The following is a 20,482-nucleotide window of genomic DNA, read 5'->3' as shown; positions in this document are numbered from 1 at the left end:
ATATTCTAAAAATTCTATTAAAAAAACCCCCTTAATGAGTGGTGTCAGGTTCAAACACTGATGACATTTATTAAACAAGACGAGAAGCAAAGAATCAAACAGAGACAGAATTCAATTCGGACTCAATATTGAGGAGAGTCGCCTTTACACTGTACCCTTGTACACTATCTCACCACGCTCTGTCAAAAGATTGCATGCCTCCTCCTTTTATTTTGGACCCTCCCCGACCACATGGCCACCACTGTTCCCAAAGGACAAAGGTCGCAAAAAGTTCACAGAAAAGGTGGTAAACAATTCACAGAAAAGGTCCGTTCAAAAAGAGTTCGTAAAATAGTTCAAAAAGAGGTCCATAGAATAGTTCAAAAAGAGTTCGTAAAATACTTCAAAAAGAGGTCGTCTGGAAATTGGGCAGATCCTGTCATCTCTCCGCTTTGAAGTCCATGGGTAAGAACAACATCTTTCTGTTGATTACCATACATGAAAGAACACAGGAAAACCTTCATCTTGCTCCCCCCCCCGCCCCCCCACACAGTGGAGTTTTACGAGCCTTACTCTTGGTAGGTTTCAAAGACAGCTTTTGTCTTCTTGCCTGGAACTCATTTCAACACAAAAGTTTTTTGTGATAACTTACATTCTCACAAGTGGAATATAAGAACAAACATGCGAAATGTAACACGTTTTTTCCTTCAAAACTTTCATTGCTCAAAAAATAATAATCAATCAAAATCAATGTTATGAGTTATTGACCTTTTCAACCCAGCAGGCACCAGACGTTGATACGACGTTGATTATACGTACATGTCCTTTAAAAAAAGTGACTTTCAAGCAACCTCGCAAAATAGTTGTGTTTGTAGATTGAGACAACGTTGGCGTCTAACGTTGGATCCACGTTGTTGGTTGGGAAATGACCGAATTTCAATGGTCAGATCAACGTCACAACCTGACATTGATTTAACGTCGTCAAAAAGCATGTTGTTTCAACGTTGTATTTGTGTTGTGGAATATTGGTTGGGAAATGACCACATTTCAATGGTTAAATCAACGTCAGAAGCCAACATTGATTCAACGTCGTCAAAAAGCATGTTCTTTCAACGTTGTATTTGTGTTGTGGAATATTGGTTGGGAAATGACCAAATTTCAATGGTTAAATCAACATCACAACCTGATATTGAATCAACGTTGTCAAAAAGTATGTTGTTTCAACGTCACAACCCAACATTGATTTAACGTTGTCAAAAGGCAAGGTGTTTCAACGTTGTATTTGTGTTGTGGAATATTGGTTGGTAAATGACCAAATTTCAATGGTCAAATCAACGTCAGAACCCAACATTGATTGACGTCAAAAAGCATGTTGTTTCAACGTGTTTGTGTTGTAGAATATTGGTTGGGAAATGACCAAATTTCAATGTTAAATCAACGTCACAACCTGACATTGAATCAACGTTGTTAAAAAGCACGTTGTTTCAACGTTGTATTTGTGTTGTGGAATATTGGTTGGGAAATGACGGAATTTAAATGGTCAAATCAACGTCACAACCTGACATTTAATCAACGTTGTGTTTGTGTTGTAGAATATTGGTCGGGAAATGACCACATTTCAATGGTCAAATCAACGTCACAAACTGACATTGATTTAATGTTGTCAAAAAGTATGTTGTTTCAACGTTGTATTTGTGTTGTGGAATATTGGTTGGGAAATGACCAAATTTCAATGGTCAAATCAAAGTCAGAACCCAACATTGATTGACGTCAAAAAGTATGTTGTTTCAACGTTGTGTTTGTGTTGTAGAATATTGGTTGGGAAATGACCAAATTTCAATGTTAAATCAACGTCACAACCTGACATTGAATCAACGTTGTTAAAAAGCATGTTGTTTCAATGTTGTATTTGTGTTGTGGAATATTGGTTGGGAAATGACCGAATTTCAATGGTCAAATCAACGTCACAACCTGACATTTAATCAACGTTGTCAAAAAGTATGTTGTTTCAACGTGTTTGTGTTGTAGAATATTGGTTGGGAAATGACCAAATTTCAATGTTAAATCAACGTCACAACCTGACATTGAATCAACGTTGTCAAAAAGCATGTTGTTTCAACGTTGTATTTGTGTTGTAGAATATTGGTTGGGAAATGACCAAATTTCAATGTTAAATCAACGTCACAACCCGACATTGATTAAACGTCGTCAAAAAGTATGTTGTTTCAACGTTGTATTTGTGTTGTGGAATATTGGTTGGGAAATGACCGAATTTCAATGGTCAAATCAACGTCACAACCTGACATTGAATCAACGTTGTCGGAAAGCATGTTGTTTCAACGTTAAGTTTGAGTTGCCCAACATCAGGACATAATTCAACAAGTTCTCAACGTTGTTTCAATGTCTTGTGCCTGATGGGTAGGCTCCAATTACTTCAAGGTAAATGTCTTATTGGTTTATGTTTGACACAAAGGGCTCTGATCAAACTAACAAATAATAATAAAAAAAGCCATTAATTAATAACAAAAACATAAAGTCTTTTAAAGAGATTAAATCTCTCGACTTACTTCCGACCGATTCATCGATAATACGTTTTTGTTATTCTTTATTTGAAAGTTAAAAAAAAAGAAAAATGTATGACTTATTTTTAACATTTTATGAGTGGGTTCCTATTGGATTTATTTCTTTAAAACTGTCATCGCTCAAAAAATAATAACGACTCAAAATCAATGTTATTAATCATTACCATGAACTATTTAAGGCTCCAATGACTTCACATCAAATATTTCATCCGTTCATCCATTTTTCTACCGCTTGTCCCTTTCGGGGACGCGGGGGGTGCTGGAGCCTATCTCAGCTGCATTCGGGCGGAAGGCGGGGTACACCCTGGACAAGTCGCCACCTCATCGCAGGATCAAATATTCCACTTTTAAATATTTTTTGGGGGAAATATTGCATATTTTGTGTTTTGCCACCAAAAAAACCCTGTTTTTTCTTTGACAAAAAGAGCATAAAACTTAAATGTTTTTACTTTATATCAACAGATGAACCTAAAGTTAGGACACCCAAAACTTATTTCGCATCAAATCCACAAAATAATCAAACTCTGCTGCAAAAAAACGTAAACCTCCATGATGGTGACCATCATTATTATCTTTTGTAAAGCAGGACTTTTGCAATTGGGTGCAATGCAATGGTGTACCTAATGAAGTGACCAGTGAGCGTGCCAGCGTCCCCCTGTCCTGCCTCACCCCCTCCCCTCCCCACCCTGCCCTCCCCACCCCATCCTTCCCCCTCCCTCAGGGTCCTCAGACGAGGTGTCGGTGGAGCAGGAGTCTGAGGACGACATGAACTCCTCCCACACGTCGCTGGACAAGCAGACGCACCACCGCGCCAACACCACCATGCACGTGTGTTGGCACCGCAACACCAGCGTGTCCATGTCTGATCACAGCCTGGCTGTGGAGGTACTTTCACCATCACCATCACCATCATTACCATCACCATAATCACCATCAACATAATCACCATATTACCGTATGAGTCCCTCAAGTGTCTCAAGTGGGTGGGCAGGATTGTCCATGATGGCCAGCAGTTTGTCCAGTGTCCTCCTGTCCCTCACTGACACAAACGCCTCCAACCGCGTGCCAATAGTTTGGCCGGCTTTCCGGATCAGTTTGTCCATCCGGTTGAAGTCCGTTTTGCTGGTGCTGCTCCCCCAACACAACCACTGGTACAGGGCACTGGCCACAAAAGATCTCCAACAGCTTGCTGCACACATTAAAGGACCTTAGCTTCCTCAGGGGAAACAAATTAAAAAATTAAGTCTAAGCCTGGGCCCCTTGAGAGGGGGTCGAGACTGAGGCCAAGGGGGAAAAAACTCATAGCCATAGCACACATAAGCATGTGGATAAGAGGGAAACATCAAAGAAAACAAAGGATATTAAAAGAGCAGAGCTGACGCAACCAGCTGCTTCTACATACAGCTAAAAAAGTAAAACAACAACAACAACAAATACAATTACACTGCAGTGGCCTCTGTGGTGTTCCACGCCATCGTCTGCTGGGGTGCGCGCAGCATGGCCAGAGACAGGAGCAGACCCAACAAAGCAACCAAGAGAGCCAACTCCCCTCTCAGCCGTTCGCCAACTCTCGGCCAGTGTCCAGTCTGCATGGATGAGCAAGGATTCGTCTAAGGAGACCGAGGTGTCCGATACACACTCATTCAGCCAAGACACTGTGAAGCAACCAAGAGAGCCAACTCAACCTTTGGCCGCCCGCCAACTCTCGGCCAGTGTCCAGTCCGCAAGGATTCGTCTAATGAGACCGAGGTGTCCGATACACACTCATTCAGCCAAGACACTGAAGCAACCAAGAGAGCCAACTCCACCCTCGGCCGCCCGCCAACTCTCGGCCAGTGTCCAGTCCGCATGGATGAGCAAGGATTCGTCCAAGGAGACAGAGGTGTCCGATACACACTCATTCAGCCAAGACACTGTGAAGCAACCAAGAGAGCCAACTCCACCCTCGGCCGCCCGCCAACTCTCGGCCACTGTCCAGTCCGCATGGATGAGCAAGGATTCGTCCAAGGAGACAGAGGTGTCCGATACACACTCATTCAGCCAAGACACTGTGAAGCAACCAAGAGAGCCAACTCCACCCTCGGCCGCCCGCCAACTCTCGGCCAGTGTCCAGTCCGCATGGATGAGCAAAGATTCGTCCAAGGAGACTGAGGTGTCCGATACACACTCATTCAGCCAAGACACTGTGAAGCAACCATGAGAGCCAACTCCACCCTCGGCCGCCCGCCAACTCTCGGCCACTGTCCAGTCCGCATGGATGAGCAAGGATTCGTCCAAGGAGACCGAGGTGTCCGATACACACTCATTCAGCCAAGACACTGTGAAGCAACCAAGAGAGTCAACTCCACCCTCGGCCAACCGCCAACTCTCGGCCAGTGTCTAGTCCGCATGGATGAGCAAGGATTCGTCCAAGGAGACCGAGGTGTCCGATACACACTCATTCAGCCAAGACACTGTGAAGCAACCAAGAGAGCCAACTCCACCCTCGGCCGCCCGCCAACTCTCGGCCACTGTCCAGTCCGCATGGATGAGCAAGGATTTGTCCAAGGAGACCGAGGTGTCCGATACACACTCATTCAGCCAAGACACTGTGAAGCAACCAAGAGAGCCAACTCCACCCTCGGCCGCCCGCCAACTCTCGGCCACTGTCCAGTCCGCATGGATGAGCAAGGATTCGTCCAAGGAGACCGAGGTGTCCGATACACACTCATTCAGCCAAGACACTGTGAAGCAACCAAGGGAGCCAACTCCACCCTCGGCCGCCCGCCAACTCTCGGCCACTGTCCAGTCTGCATGGATGAGCAAGGATTCGTCCAAGGAGACCGAGATGTCCGATACACACTCATTCAGCCAAGACACTGTGAAGCAACCAAGAGAGCCAACTCCACTCTCGGCCAGTGTCCAGTCCGCATGGATGAGCAAGGATTCGTCCAAGGAGACCGAGGTGTCCGATACACACTCATTCAGCCAAGACACTGTCAAGCAACCAAGAGAGCCAACTCCACCCTCGGCCGCCCGCCAACTCTCGGCCAGTGTCCAGTCCGCATGGATGAGCAAGGATTCGTCCAAGGAGACCGAGGTGTCCGATACACACTCATTCAGCCAAGACACTGTGAAGCAACCATGAGAGCCAACTCCACCCTCGCCCGCCCGCCAACTCTCGGCCAGTGTCCAGTCTGCATAGATGAGCAAGGATTTGTCTAAGGAGACTGAGGTGTCCGATACACACTCATTCAGCCAAGACACTGTGAAGCTTGTCCGTCCTGGCGCTCTGCGCCAGCTCTGCAGCCCTGTCTCTTCATCCGCATCTCCTCCAGTCTCTCCGAACGGACTCTGGTGTGGCAGAGACCCAACTGCTGGTCTCCATGGCCAAAAGGCTCCCGGTAGGCAGATCCAGAAGCTTACAAAAAAAGCACCGCAGAAGTCAACAAGAAAACAAGAAGGAAACATCAACACAAAAGGATGATACAAGAGCACAGAGCTCCAGCCAACAGCAGCCGCTACAGCGGCACCATCTTTCCAAGATGGCGATGACCAGCTCCTTGGTCTTGTCCACATTAAGGAGCAGCTGGTTCGCCTGAGACTACTCCACAAAGTCAGCAATCAGTGTCCTGTACTCCAACTCATGTCCTTCTCCGATACAACTGACCACAGCAGAGTCATCAGAGTATTTCTGCAGGTGGCAGGACCTGGGACTATACTGGAAGTCTGAGGTGCACACTGGGGTGAACAGGGAAGGAGACAGGACAGTCCCCTGTGGAGCACCTACACCACTGACCACAGTACACAAACTGTAGAGGGTCCATGGAAGGAGCCACCAGGGGTCTCAGCTGAGCCAGCACAAGTCTCTTGAGGACCTTCATTAAATGACACGTCCGGGCAACTGGTCTGAATGCTAGCTCTTCTTCTTTCCTTCAGCGTAGCATGCTAACTCTTCTTCTTTCCTTCAGCGTAACATGCTAACTCTTCTTCTTTCTTTCAGTGTAACATGCTAACTCTTCTTCCTGTCTGTGCAACATGCTAAAACTCTTCTTTTCAGTATTAAAACGCTAACTCTTCTTCTTTTCAGTCTAACATGCTGACTCTTCTTTTTTCAGTGTCACATAACTCTTTTTTTTCCCAGTGTAACATGCTAATAACTCTTCTTCCTTTCAGTGTAACACGCTAAGTCTTCTTCTTGATTCCAGTCGCACATACTAACCTTTCCGCTTCCTGTCCTCTGTAAAATGCTAAACCTTCCACTTCCTTTCCACTGTTTCATGCTAACCCTTCCACTTCCTGTCCACAGTTTCATGCTAACTCGTCCACTGTTTCATGTTAACCCTTCCACTTCCTGTCCACTGTCACATGCTAACCCTTCCACTTCCTTTCCACTGTTTCATGTTAACCCTTCCACTTCCTGTCCACTGTCACATGCTAACCCTTCCACTTCCTTTCCACTGTTTCATGTTAACCCTTCCACTTCCTGTCCAATGTCACATGCTAACCCTTCCACTTCCTTTCCACTGTTTCATGTTAACCCTTCCACTTCCTGTCCACTGTCACATGCTAACCCTTCCACTTCCTGTCCACTGTAACATGCTAACCCTTCCACTTCCTGTCCACAGTTTCATGCTAACCCTTCAACTTCCTGTCCACTGTAACATGCTAACCCTTCCACTTCCTGTCCACTGTTTCATGTTAACCCTTCCACTTCCTGTCCACTGTAACATGCTAACCCTTCCATTTCCTGTCCACTGTAACATGCTAACCCTTCCACTTCCTGTCCACTGTAACATGCTAACCCTTCCATTTCCTGTCCACTGTAACATGCTAACCCTTCCACTTCCTGTCCACTGTAACATGCTAACCCTTCCACTTCCTGTCCACTGTAACATGCTAACCCTTCCACTTCCTGTCCACTGTAACATGCTAACCCTTCCATTTCCTGTCCACTGTAACATGCTAACCCTTCCACTTCCTGTCCACTGTAACATGCTAGCCCTTCCATTTCCTGTCCACTGTAACATGCTAACTCTTCCACTTCCTGTCCACTGTAACATGCTAACCCTTCCATTTACTGTCCACAGTTTCATGCTAACCCTTCCACTTCCTTTCCACTGTTTCATGCTAACCATTCCACTTCCTTTCCACTGTTTCATGCTAACCCTTCCACTTCCTGTCCACAGTTTCATGCTAACACGTCCACTTCCTGTCCACTGTTTCATGTTAACCCTTCCACTTCCTGTCCACTGTAACATGCTAACCCTTCCGCTTCCTGTCCACTGTAACATGCTAACCCTTCCGCTTCCTGTCCACTGTAACATGTTAACCCTTCCGCTTCCTGTCCACTGTAACATGCTAACCCTTCCACTTCCTGTCCACTGTAACATGCTAACCCTTCCGCTTCCTGTCCACTGTAACATGCTAACCCTTCCGCTTCCTGTCCATTGTAACATGCTAACCCTTCCACTTCCTGTCCACTGTAACATGCTAACCCTTCCACTTCCTGTCCACTGTAACATGCTAACCCTTCCACTTCCTGTCCAGCATACACACGTAACAGGCTAACACTTTTGCGCTCTTCTGCTTCCATCTTTTCTCTGTCCCGCTTGTTCGCTCGGTCAGTCTCGGTCTCTCCCGCGGTCTCGCCGGAGCTGCCCCCTCGCTACCTTCTGGGCCAGGGCCAAAGACCCAATACCATCACGCACGTGTGCTGGTACCGAAACCAGAACCTCTCTCTCACTGATTACCTGCGCATGAACCAGGTACCAGGAGCACACTGTCCCCAACCAGAGCGCTCATGTAGAGACTTCATTCATCATATTTACACTGAAACGCCACTTTGGTTGGTGACCCACATTAGTCCAAGTTGCTGGTTTAACTCCCGACTGACTCCACAGAACCAGCTGTCCGGTTACCTCCTCAGAAAGTTCAAGAACAGCAACGGCTGGCAGAAGCTGTGGGTGGTCTTCACCAACTTCTGCTTGTTCTTCTACAAGACACACCAGGTGAGCAACGGCGCTTTAACATCAAGTGACATTCAAGTGTAAAAAGAAGTAGAGATGTCCGATAATATCGGCCGATAAATGCTTTAAAATGTAATTTCGGAAATTAACGGTATCGGTTTCAAAAAGTAAAATTAATTACTTTTTTAAACTCTGCTGTACATATCCGGTAAAACACGGATATAAACCTAACAACAAGAAGAGTGTATTGTTGCCGGTGCTGTAGCCGTGGCTAACAAGCGAGCTCGCTCGGTGACTGACTAACAACACCATGTCTACGGTGAAATGTTTGTGTTTAAAAACGTTGAACCTTTTTCAAATTCCGAAATGTTTGTTTAGAAATGTTGAACCTTTTGAAAATTCCGAAATGTTTGTTTAGAAACGTTGAACCTTTTTTAAATTCCAAAATGTTTGTGTTTAGAAACGTTGAACCTTTTTTAAATTCCGAAATGTTGAACCTTTTATAAATTCTGAAATGTTAGTTTAGAAACATTGAGCTTTTTTAAATTTCGAAATGTTTGTTTGGAAACGTTGAACCTTTTAAAAAATTCCGAAATGTGTGTGTTTAGAAACGTCGAACTTTTTTAAATTCAGAAATGTTTTTTTGTTTAGAAACGTTGAACCTTTTAAAAAATTCCGAAATGTGTTTAGAAACGTGGAACTTTTTTAATTTCCGAAATGTTTGTGTTTTGAAACGTTGAACTTGTTTTTAAATTCCGAAATGTTTGTTCAGAAACGTAAAAAAGAATGTTTTTATTCCGAAATGTTTGTGTTTAGAAATGTTGAACCTTTTTTAAATTCTGAAATGTTAGTTTAGAAACATTGAGCTTTTTTTTATTTCGAAATGTTTGTTTGGATACGTTGAACCTTTTAAAAAATTCCGAAATGTTTTTAGAAACGTGGAACTTTTTTAATTTCTGAAATGTTTGTGTTTTGAAACGTTGAACTTGTTTTTAAATTCTGAAATGTTTGTTTAGAAACGTAAAAAAGGATGTTTTTATTCCGAAATGTTTGTGTTTGGAAATGTTGAACCTTTTTTAAATTCCGAAATGTTAGTTTAGAAACATTGAGCTTTTTTTAATTTCGAAATGTTTGTTTGGAAACGTTGAACCTTTTTAAAAATTCCGAAATGTGTGTGTTTAGAAACGTCGAACTTTTTTAAATTCAGAAATGTTTTTTTGTTTAGAAACGTTGAACCTTTTAAAAAATTCCGAAATGTGTTTAGAAACGTGGAACTTTTTTAATTTCCGAAATGTTTGTGTTTTGAAACGTTGAACTTGTTTTTAAATTCCGAAATGTTTGTTCAGAAACGTAAAAAATAATGTTTTTATTCCGAAATGTTTGTGTTTAGAAATGTTGAACCTTTTTTAAATTCTGAAATGTTAGTTTAGAAACATTGAGCTTTTTTTTATTTCGAAATGTTTGTTTGGATACGTTGAACCTTTTAAAAAATTCCGAAATGTTTTTAGAAATGTGGAACTTTTTTAATTTCTGAAATGTTTGTGTTTTGAAACGTTGAACTTGTTTTTAAATTCTGAAATGTTTGTTTAGAAACGTAAAAAAGGATGTTTTTATTCCGAAATGTTTGTGTTTGGAAATGTTGAACCTTTTTTAAATTCCGAAATGTTAGTTTAGAAACATTGAGCTTTTTTTAATTTCGAAATGTTTGTTTGGAAACGTTGAACCTTTTTAAAAATTCCGAAATGTGTGTGTTTAGAAACGTTGAACTTTTTTAAATTCAGAAATGTTTTTTTGTTTAGAAACGTTGAACCTTTTAAAAAATTCCGAAATGTGTTTAGAAACGTGGAAGTTTTTTAATTTCCGAAATGTTTGTGTTTTGAAACGTTGAACTTGTTTTTAAATTCCGAAATGTTTGTTCAGAAACGTAAAAAAGAATGTTTTTATTCCGAAATGTTTGTGTTTAGAAATGTTGAACCTTTTTTAAATTCCGAAATGTTAGTTTAGAAACATTGAGTTTTTTTTAAATTTCGGAATGTTTGTTTAGAAACGTTGAACCTTTTTAAAAATTCCGAAATGTGTGTGTTTAGAAACGTCGTACTTTTTTAAAATTCAGAAATGTTTTTTGTTTAGAAACGTTGAACCTTTTAAAAAAATTCCGAAATGTGTTTAGAAACGTGGAACTTTTTAAATTTCCGAAATGTTTGTGTTTTGAAACGTTGAACTTGTTTTTAAATTCCGAAATGTTTGTTCAGAAACGTAAAAAAAAAAGTTTTTATTCCGAAATGTTTGTGTTTAGAAATGTTGAACCTTTTTTAAATTCCGAAATGTTAGTTTAGAAACATTGAGCTTTTTTTTAATTTCGAAATGTTTGTTTAGAAACGTTGAACCTTTTTAAAAATTCCGAAATGTGTGTGTTTAGAAACGTCGAACTTTTTTAAAATTCAGAAATGTTTTTTGTTTAGAAACGTTGAACCTTTTAAAAAATTCCGAAATGTGTTTAGAAACGTGTAACTTTTTTAATTTCCGAAATGTTTGTGTTTTGAAACGTTGAACTTGTTTTTAAATTCCGAAATGTTTGTTCAGAAACGTAAAAAAGGATGTTTTTATTCCGAAATGTTTGTGTTTAGAAATGTTGAACCTTTTTTAAATTCCGAAATGTTAGTTTAGAAACATTGAGCTTTTTTTAATTTCGAAATGTTTGTTTGGAAACGTTGAACCTTTTTAAAAATTCCGAAATGTGTGTGTTTAGAAACGTTGAACTTTTTTAAATTCAGTAATGTTTTTTTGTTTAGAAACGTTGAACCTTTTAAAAAATTCCGAAATGTGTTTAGAAACGTGGAACTTTTTTAATTTCCGAAATGTTTGTGTTTTGAAACGTTGAACTTGTTTTTAAATTCCGAAATGTTTGTTCAGAAACGTAAAAAAGGATGTTTTTATTCCGAAATGTTTGTGTTTAGAAATGTTGAACCTTTTTTAAATTCTGAAATGTTAGTTTAGAAACATTGAGCTTTTTTTAATTTAGAAATGTTTGTTTGGAAACGTTGAACCTTTTTAAAAATTCCGAAATGTGTGTGTTTAGAACGTCGAACGTTTTTAAAATTCAGAAATGTTTTTTGTTTAGAAACGTTGAACCTTTTAAAAAATTCCGAAATGTGTTTAGAAACGTGGAACTTTTTTAATTTCCGAAATGTTTGTGTTTTGAAACGTTGAACTTGTTTTTAAATTCCGAAATGTTTGTTCAGAAACGTAAAAAAGGATGTTTTTATTCCGAAATGTTTGTGTTTAGAAATGTTGAACCTTTTTTAAATTCCGAAATGTTAGTTTAGAAACATTGAGCTTTTTTTAATTTCGAAATGTTTGTTTGGAAACGTTGAACCTTTTTAAAAATTCCGAAATGTGTGTGTTTAGAAACGTGGAACTTTTTTTAAATTCCGAAATGTTTTTTGTTTAGAAACTTTGAACCTTTTTTAAATTCCCAAATGTTGAACCTTTTATAAATTCTTATAGCATTTTTTTAATTTTGAAATGTTTGTTTAGAAACATTGAGCTTTTTTTTTTATTTTGAAATGTTTGTTTAGAAACATTGAACCTTTTTAAAAATTCTGAAATGTGGGTGTTTAGAAATGTCAAACTTTTTTTAAATTCCGAAATGTTTTTCGTTTAGAAACGTTGAACCTTTTAAAACATTCCAAAATGTTTGTGTCTAGAAACGTGGAACTTTTTAATTTCCGAAACGTTTTTGTTTTGAAACGTTGAACTTGTTTTTAAATTCCAAAATGTTTGTGTTCAGAAACGTAAACTTTTTTTTTTTAATTCCGAACTTTTTAAAAATTCTGATATTTTTGTGTATAGAAACGTTGAACTTTTTCAAATTCCGAAATGTTGTTTAGAAATGTTAAACTTCTTTCAAAATTCTGATATGTTTTTGTTTAGGAACGTTGAACTTTTTAAAATTCCTAAATGTTTGTGTTCAGAAACGTGGAAAACATTTTTTTATTCCTAAATGTTTGTTTAGAAACGTTGAACTTGTAATGAGATTCAAAAATGTTTTTTAGAAACGTTGAACTTTTTTAAAATTCTGATATTTTTGTGTATAGAAACATTGAACTTTTTCAAATTCCGAAATGTTTAGAAACGTTAAACTTTTTAAAAATTCTGATGTTTTTGTTTAGAAACGTTGAACTTTTTAAAAATTCCGATATTTTTGAATATAGAAAGGTTGAACTTGTTTTTAAATTCCAAAATGTTTGTGTTCAGAAACGTAAAAAAAAAATTCAGATTCCAAAATGTTTGTGTTTAGAAACGTTGAACTTGTAATTAAATTCATATATGTTTTTTTGGAAACGTTGAACTTTTTAAAAATTCTGATATTTTTGTGTATAGAAACGTTGAACTTTTTTAAAGTTCGAAATGTTTGTTTAAAAACGTTGAACCTTTTTAAAAATTCCGAAATGTGTGTGTTTAGAAACGTGGAACTTTTTTTAAATTCCGAAACGTTTTTTGTTTAGAAACTTTGAACCTTTTTTAAATTCCCAAATGTTGAACCTTTTATAAATTCTTATAGCATTTTTTTAATTTTGAAATGTTTGTTTAGAAACATTGAGCTTTTTTTTTTATTTTGAAATGTTTGTTTAGAAACATTGAACCTTTTTAAAAATTCTGAAATGTGTGTGTTTAGAAACGTCAAACTTTTTTTAAATTCCGAAATGTTTTTCGTTTAGAAACGTTGAACCTTTTAAAACATTCCAAAATGTTTGTGTCTAGAAACGTGGAGCTTTTTAATTTCCGAAACGTTTTTGTTTTGAAACGTTGAACTTGTTTTTAAATTCCAAAATGTTTGTGTTCAGAAACGTAAAAAAAAAATTAAAATTCCAAAATGTTTGTGTTTAGAAACGTTGAACTTGTAATTAAATTCATAAATGTTTTTTTGGAAACGTTGAACTTTTTTAAAATTCTGATATTTTTGTGTATAGAAACATTGAACTTTTTTAAAGTTCGAAATGTTTGTTTAAAAACGTTGAACCTTTTTAAAAATTCCGAAATGTGTGTGTTTAGAAACGTGGAACTTTTTTTAAATTCCGAAATTTTTTTTGTTTAGAAACTTTGAACCTTTTTTAAATTCCCAAATGTTGAACCTTTTATAAATTCTTATAGCATTTTTTTAATTTTGAAATGTTTGTTTAGAAACATTGAGCTTTTTTTTTTATTTTGAAATGTTTGTTTAGAAACATTGAACCTTTTTAAAAATTCTGAAATGTGTGTGTTTAGAAACGTCAAACATTTTTTAAATTCCGAAATGTTTTTCGTTTAGAAACGTTGAACCTTTTAAAACATTCCAAAATGTTTGTGTCTAGAAACGTGGAACTTTTTAATTTCCGAAACGTTTTTGTTTTGAAACGTTGAACTTGTTTTTAAATTCCAAAATGTTTGTGTTCAGAAACGTAAAACTTTTTTTTTTAATTCCGAACTTTTTTAAAATTCTGATATTTTTGTGTATAGAAACGTTGAACTTTTTTAAAGTTCGGAATGTTTGTTTAAAAACGTTGAACCTTTTTAAAAATTCCGAAATGTGTGTGTTTAGAAACGTGGAACTTTTTTTAAATTCCGAAATGTTTTTTGTTTAGAAACTTTGAACCTTTTTTAAATTCCCAAATGTTGAACCTTTTATAAATTCTTATAGCATTTTTTTAATTTTGAAATGTTTGTTTAGAAACATTGAGCTTTTTTTTTATTTTGAAATGTTTGTTTAGAAACATTGAACCTTTTTAAAAATTCTGAAATGTGTGTGTTTAGAAACGTCAAACTTTTTTAAAATTCCGAACGTAAAAACGTAAAAAAAAATAATTTTAAATCCCAAATGTTGAACCTTTTATAAATTCTTATATAATTTTTTAAATTTTGAAATGTTTGTTTAGAAACATTGAACTTTTTTTAAATTTCCAAATGTTTGTTTAGAAACATTTAACCTTTTTAAAAATTCTGAAATGTGTGTGTTTAGAAACGTCGAACTTTTTTTAAATTCCGAAATGTTTTTCGTTTAGAAACGTTGAACCTTTTAAAACATTCCAAAGTGTTTGTGTCTAGAAACGTGGAACTTTTTAATTTCCGAAACGTTTTTGTTTTGAAACGTTGAACTTGTTTTTAAATTCCAAAATGTTTGTGTTCAGAAACGTAAACATTTTTTTTTTAAATTCTGAACTTTTTTAAAATTCTGATATTTTTGTGTATAGAAACGTTGAACTTTTAACATTTTTGAAATGTTTATAAACGTTAAACTTGTTTTAAAATTCTGATATATTTTTGTTTAGAAACGTTGAACTTTTTAAAAAATTCCAAAATGTTTGTGTCTAGAAACGTGGAACTTTTTAATTTCCGAAACGTTTTTGTTTTGAAACGTTGAACTTGTTTTTAAATTCCAAAATGTTTGTGTTCAGAAACGTAAACATTTTTTTTTAAATTCCAAACTTTTTAAAAATTCTGATATTTTTGTGTATAGAAACGTTGAACTTTTAACATTTTTGAAATGTTTATAAACGTTAAACTTGTTTTAAAATTCTGATATATTTTTGTTTAGAAACATTGAACCTTTTTAAAAATTCTGAAATGTGTGTGTTTAGAAACGTCAAAACTTTTTTTAAATTCCGAAATGTTTTTCGTTTAGAAAAGTTGAACCTTTTAAAACATTCCAAAATGTTTGTGTCTAGAAACGTGGAACTTTTTAATTTCCGAAACGTTTTTGTTTTGAAACGTCGAACTTGTTTTTAAATTCCAAAATGTTTGTGTTCAGAAACGTAAACATTTTTTTTTAAATTCCGAACTTTTTAAAAATTCTGATATTTTTGTGTATCGAAACGTTGAACTTTTAACATTTTTGAAATGTTTATGAACGTTAAACTTGTTTTAAAATTCTGATATATTTTTGTTTCAAAACGTTGAACTTTTTAAAAATTGCGTTATGTTTGACTATGGAAACGTTGAACACCCGAGGTGTTTGTGCTCAGGACGACTTCCCGCTGGCCAGCCTGCCGCTGCTGGGCTACACGGTGAGCACACCCGAGGAGGCGGACCACGTCCACAAAGATTACGTCTTCAAGCTGCAGTTCAAGTCTCACGTCTATTTCTTCCGGGCCGAGAGCGAGTACACCTTCGACAGGTACGTCTTCTCTAACTCCTCCCCTTCCTGCTTCCTACTCGGCGCTCCTCTGCCGCCAGGTGGTTGGAGGTCATCAAGAGCGCCGCCAGCACCACCGGACGTGTGGGCCTGCTCGCCCCCCCGGAGGTGAACGGGAACTAACAGGTGTCTGGAGGCGGGGCCTCTGGGAGCGCACCTTTTCTCTCCTCTAACCACACTAATTTGTGGGCGTGGCCAAAAAGGAGGAAGTTTTTGCAGGAGCAAGTGGAAGAAGGAAGCGCAGGTGCAACACGAGGGTGCAGAGGAAGGTTCCGGAAGGACTTTTCTAATCAGTATTAACGAAGGCTGGTCCCGCGCTGGTGAGCGTCTACTACTTTCCTCCCGCTAATCGTTACTCACGTGCTGCCAGGTCACGTGACCGCGTTTGTACACTTGTGGAAGTCATGTGACCTGCCGCCATCTTCTATTTATTCTGTAGCCTCCGTTTTCTTTTTAGTCCTCGGGGACGCCATCAATAAAACCCTCATTTCTCACCACTGCTGTGACCTTTTGTGGCTCGGCCGTGCCAGCAACTTGAGGGTTCCAGGTTCGATCCCCGCTTCCGACATCCCAGTCACTGCCCTTGTGTCCTTGGGCAAGACACTTGACCCACCTGCCACCCACACTGCTTTAAATGGAACTTACATATTGGCTTTCACTACGTAAAAGCACTTTGAGTCACTAGAGAAAAGCGCTATATAAATATAATTCACTTCACTTTGTGCTATTTAAGTCAACTTTTATGCTATTTAAGTCGACTTTTGTGCTATTTAAGTCGGCTTTTGTGCTATTTAAGTCCACTTTTGTGCTATTTAAGTCGACTTTTGTGCTATTTAAGTCGACTTTTGTGCTATTTAAGTCCACTTTTGTGCTATTTAAGTCCACTTTTGTGGTATTTAAGTCAACTTTTGTGGTATTTAAGTCCACTTTTGTGGTATTTAAGTCAACTTTTGTGGTATTTAAGTCAACTTTTGTACTGTTTAAGTCAACTTTGGTGCGATTTAAGTCAACTTTGGTGGTATGTAAGCCCACTTTTGTGGTATTTAAGTCGACTTTTGTGGTATTTAAGTCGACTTTTGTGGTATTTAAGTCAACTTTTGTGCTATTTAAGTCGACTTTTGTGGTACTTAAGTCCACTTTTGTGCCATTTAAAAGTCCACTTTTAAACGTACTAAGGTATTAAAGTCCACTTTTCTGGTATTTAAGTCGTCTTTTGTGCTATTTAAGTCGACTTTTGTGCTATTTAAGTCCACTTTTGTGGTATTTAAGGCCACTTTTGTGGTATTTAAGTCCACTTTTGTGCTATTTAAGTCCACTTTTGTGCTATTTAAGTCAACTTTTGTGCTATTTAAGTCAACTTTTGTGGTATTTAAGTCAACTTTTGTACTATTTAAGTCAACTTTGGTGGTATGTAAGTCCACTTTTGTGGTATGTAAGTCCACTTTTGTGGTATTTAAGTCAACTTTTGTGCTATTTAAGTCGACTTTTGTGCTATTTAAGTCAACTTTTGTGGTATTTAAGTCAACTTTTGTGGTATTTAAGTCAACTTTTGTACTATTTAAGTCAACTTTGGTGCGATTTAAGTCAACTTTGGTGGTATGTAAGCCCACTTTTGTGGTATTTAAGTCGACTTTTGTGGTATTTAAGTCGACTTTTGTGCTATTTAAGTCGACTTTTGTGCCATTTAAAAGTACACTTTTAAACGTACTAAAGTATTAAAGTCCACTTTTCTGGTATTTAAGTCGTCTTTTGTGCTATTTAAGTCGACTTTTGTGCTATTTAAATCGACTTTTGTGCTATTTAAGTCGACTTTTGTGCTATTTAAATCGACTTTTGTGCTATTTAAGTCGACTTTTGTGCCATTTAAGTCCACTTTTGTGGTATTTAAGTCCACTTTTGTGCTATTTAAGTCAACTTTTGTGCTATTTAAGTCAACTTTTGTGGTATTTAAGTCAACTTTTGTACTATTTAAGTCAACTTTGGTGGTATGTAAGTCCACTTTTGTGGTATTTAAGTCAACTTTTGTGGTATGTAAGCCCACTTTTGTGGTATTTAAGTCGACTTTTGTGGTATTTAAGTCAACTTTTGTGCTATTTAAGTCGACTTTTGTGCCATTTAAAAGTCCACTTTTAAATGTACTAAGGTATTAAAGTCCACTTTTCTGGTATTTAAGTCGTCTTTTGTGCTATTTAAGTCCACTTTTGTGGTATTTAAGTCGACTTTTGTGCATTTTAAGTCCACTTTTGTGCTGTTTAAGTCAACTTTTGTGCTATTTAAGTCCACTTTTGTGCCATTTAAGTCCACTTTTGTGTTATTTAAGTCAACTTTTGTGGTATTTAAATCCACTTGACCCACCTGCCACCCACACTGCTTTAAATGGAACTTACATATTGGCTTTCACTACGTAAAAGCGCTTTGAGTCACTAGAGAAAAGCGCTATATAAATATAATTCACTACACTAAAACGAGTCACCTTGAGGACGATTCCTCCATCCACCATCACTTTCCTGGCCGCTTCGTAAAATGGAACTATTAGCAATAGGAATGGTTCACCAAAGTGGGTTTTAACAAATAAAGAGACGAAAACGTCGCGTGAATCCAACATTTGACACGAGCGAACCATTCAACACGCCAAGGCTGAGACGTGACGAATCAAATAATTATTTAAATAAATTAATTTATCATTTTTTAATGAAAATTATGTTATTTTTATATTATTATTTTATACATCTATATAATTTAAACAATTATGACTAATTGGATAACTCAGCCCTATTCCCTATGCACCATACAAACCCCCAAAGTAATGAAGTTGTCACGTTGTGTAAATGGTCAATAAAAAGAGAATACAACAAATCCTTTTCAACTTATATTCAATTGAATAGACTGCAAAGACAAGACATGGGTAACTTACACATCTGTGAAGGCACCATTAATGCTGAAAGGTACGTACAGCTTTTGGAGCAATCCAAGCAACGTTACCATTGACGCCCCTGCTTATTTCAGCAAAACGATGCCACGCCAGGTGTTACAACAGCGTGGCTTCATAGTAAAAGAGTGCGGGTACTAGACTGGCCTGCCTGTAGTCCAGACCATTGAAAATGTGTGGTGCAATATGAAGGCTAACATATCAGAAGGGAGACTACAGCATGGTATCGTATCGTTCCTTGTGTTTACTAATGCATCCAAATAATGAGGTGTATCTTTTATACATGAAATATGAACTTGATTTCCCAGCTGTTTAGTGTGAGCGCGCCAACAGGCGTGGACATTCCACGGCGTGTGCCGACACTAGTGACGGGAGGGCGGGGTCATCCGTGGAGCAGGTTCAGCCCATTCTGTGGAAAAGGGATTTTTTAAATTTCCCGCTTCAGCAAACGATTGATGACTATTTGTTGTGGCGATGAGGACGGTTTGACTCCGCCTCCACAAGTTCTCGTGAAACGTTGACGGCACGCCAAATATTTGTCAGCATACTTGACGATAACAAAAGTACCTCAGTAGTCCCTTCCAAAGAATCAAAGTTGATGGAAAGCAAAAGCTGTAATAAATATTCCAAAGATGTGTTCCAGACAACCTAAAAGATGAACATTTTATAGACAATCTTTGTTGTTGTAGATGCAGGAAACAATGGGAAGTACATAAAAGTTGACTTTTACTTTGAATGGAAACTCTTTTTGGCAAAAGACGCCACTTTTGTACTTTGCTCCGAGGTCTTTCTTTGAATTTAATTGTGTTTCTCACCTTCTTTATGAAAGTGCTGGCACTCGCAACTTTCTTTGGCCCTGTGGTAAATTATTTCGCATTGGTACTCAATGTAATAAGAAAAAAATCTGCAAAAATGTCTTGTACGTATAAATCATATATATATATATATATGTGTATATATATATATATATATATATATATATATATATATATATATATATATATATATATATATATATATATATATATATATATATATATATATACACACACACACACACATATGTGTGTGTGTATATGTATATATATGTATATATATATGTGTGTGTATGTGTGTATATATATATATATGTATATATATGTGTGTATATATATATATATATATATATGTATATATATATATATGTATATATATGTGTGTGTGTGTATATATATATATATATATATATATATATATGTATATATATGTATATATATATATATATATATATATATATGTATATATATATATATATATGTATATGTATATATATATATATATATGTGTGTATATATATATGTGTGTATATATATGTAAATATGTGTGTGTATATATATGTATATATATATATATATATATATATATATATGTGTATATATGCATATATGTGTGTGTATATATATACATGTGTATATATACATATATATGTGTGTATAAACACCGCATTCACCGCTAATTCTCATACTTGCCAACACCGCATTAACCGCTAATTGTCATACTTGCCAACACCGCATTCACCGCTAATTCTCATACTTGCCAACCCTCATACTTGCTAATCTCAAATTTCAATGCCCCTCCCAAAAATTGTCACGTCCTCTTTTCACCCAGTCCAGCGAACGCTGGCCCAGTCACATAATATGTGCGGCTTCAGCAATCACACACGTGAATGTATGCATACTTGGTCAACAGCCATACAGGTCACACTGACGGTGCTCGTATGAATAACTTTAACACTGTTACAAATATGCGCCACGCTGTGAACCCACACCAAACAAGAATGACAAACACATTTCGGGAGAACATCCGCACCGTAACACAACAAAACAAATACCCA

The 20,482-nt window shown here is 37.2% G+C and overlaps 1 protein-coding gene across 2 annotated transcripts in view; it reads left to right on the top strand.

The window, feature by feature from the left end:
- The window catches only part of farp2 (FERM, RhoGEF and pleckstrin domain protein 2), a 126,754-nt gene extending 110,577 nt beyond the window's left edge, over window positions 1-16,177 (top strand). For both annotated transcript variants that reach the window (XM_062038849.1, XM_062038850.1), the window contains 4 exons: window positions 3,283-3,446; window positions 8,444-8,551; window positions 15,511-15,662; window positions 15,722-16,177. In XM_062038849.1, coding sequence (XP_061894833.1) covers window positions 3,283-3,446; window positions 8,444-8,551; window positions 15,511-15,662; window positions 15,722-15,803 — 506 coding nt within the window. In that variant the 3' untranslated portion in view covers window positions 15,804-16,177. The remainder of the gene's footprint in view (window positions 1-3,282; window positions 3,447-8,443; window positions 8,552-15,510; window positions 15,663-15,721) is intronic.
- Window positions 16,178-20,482: the final 4,305 nt, after the last annotated feature.

This window comes from Entelurus aequoreus, linkage group LG27 (genome assembly GCF_033978785.1).
Source record: "Entelurus aequoreus isolate RoL-2023_Sb linkage group LG27, RoL_Eaeq_v1.1, whole genome shotgun sequence".
Taxonomy (NCBI): domain Eukaryota; kingdom Metazoa; phylum Chordata; class Actinopteri; order Syngnathiformes; family Syngnathidae; genus Entelurus; species Entelurus aequoreus.
This window is presented reverse-complemented; position numbering and strand designations above follow the sequence as displayed.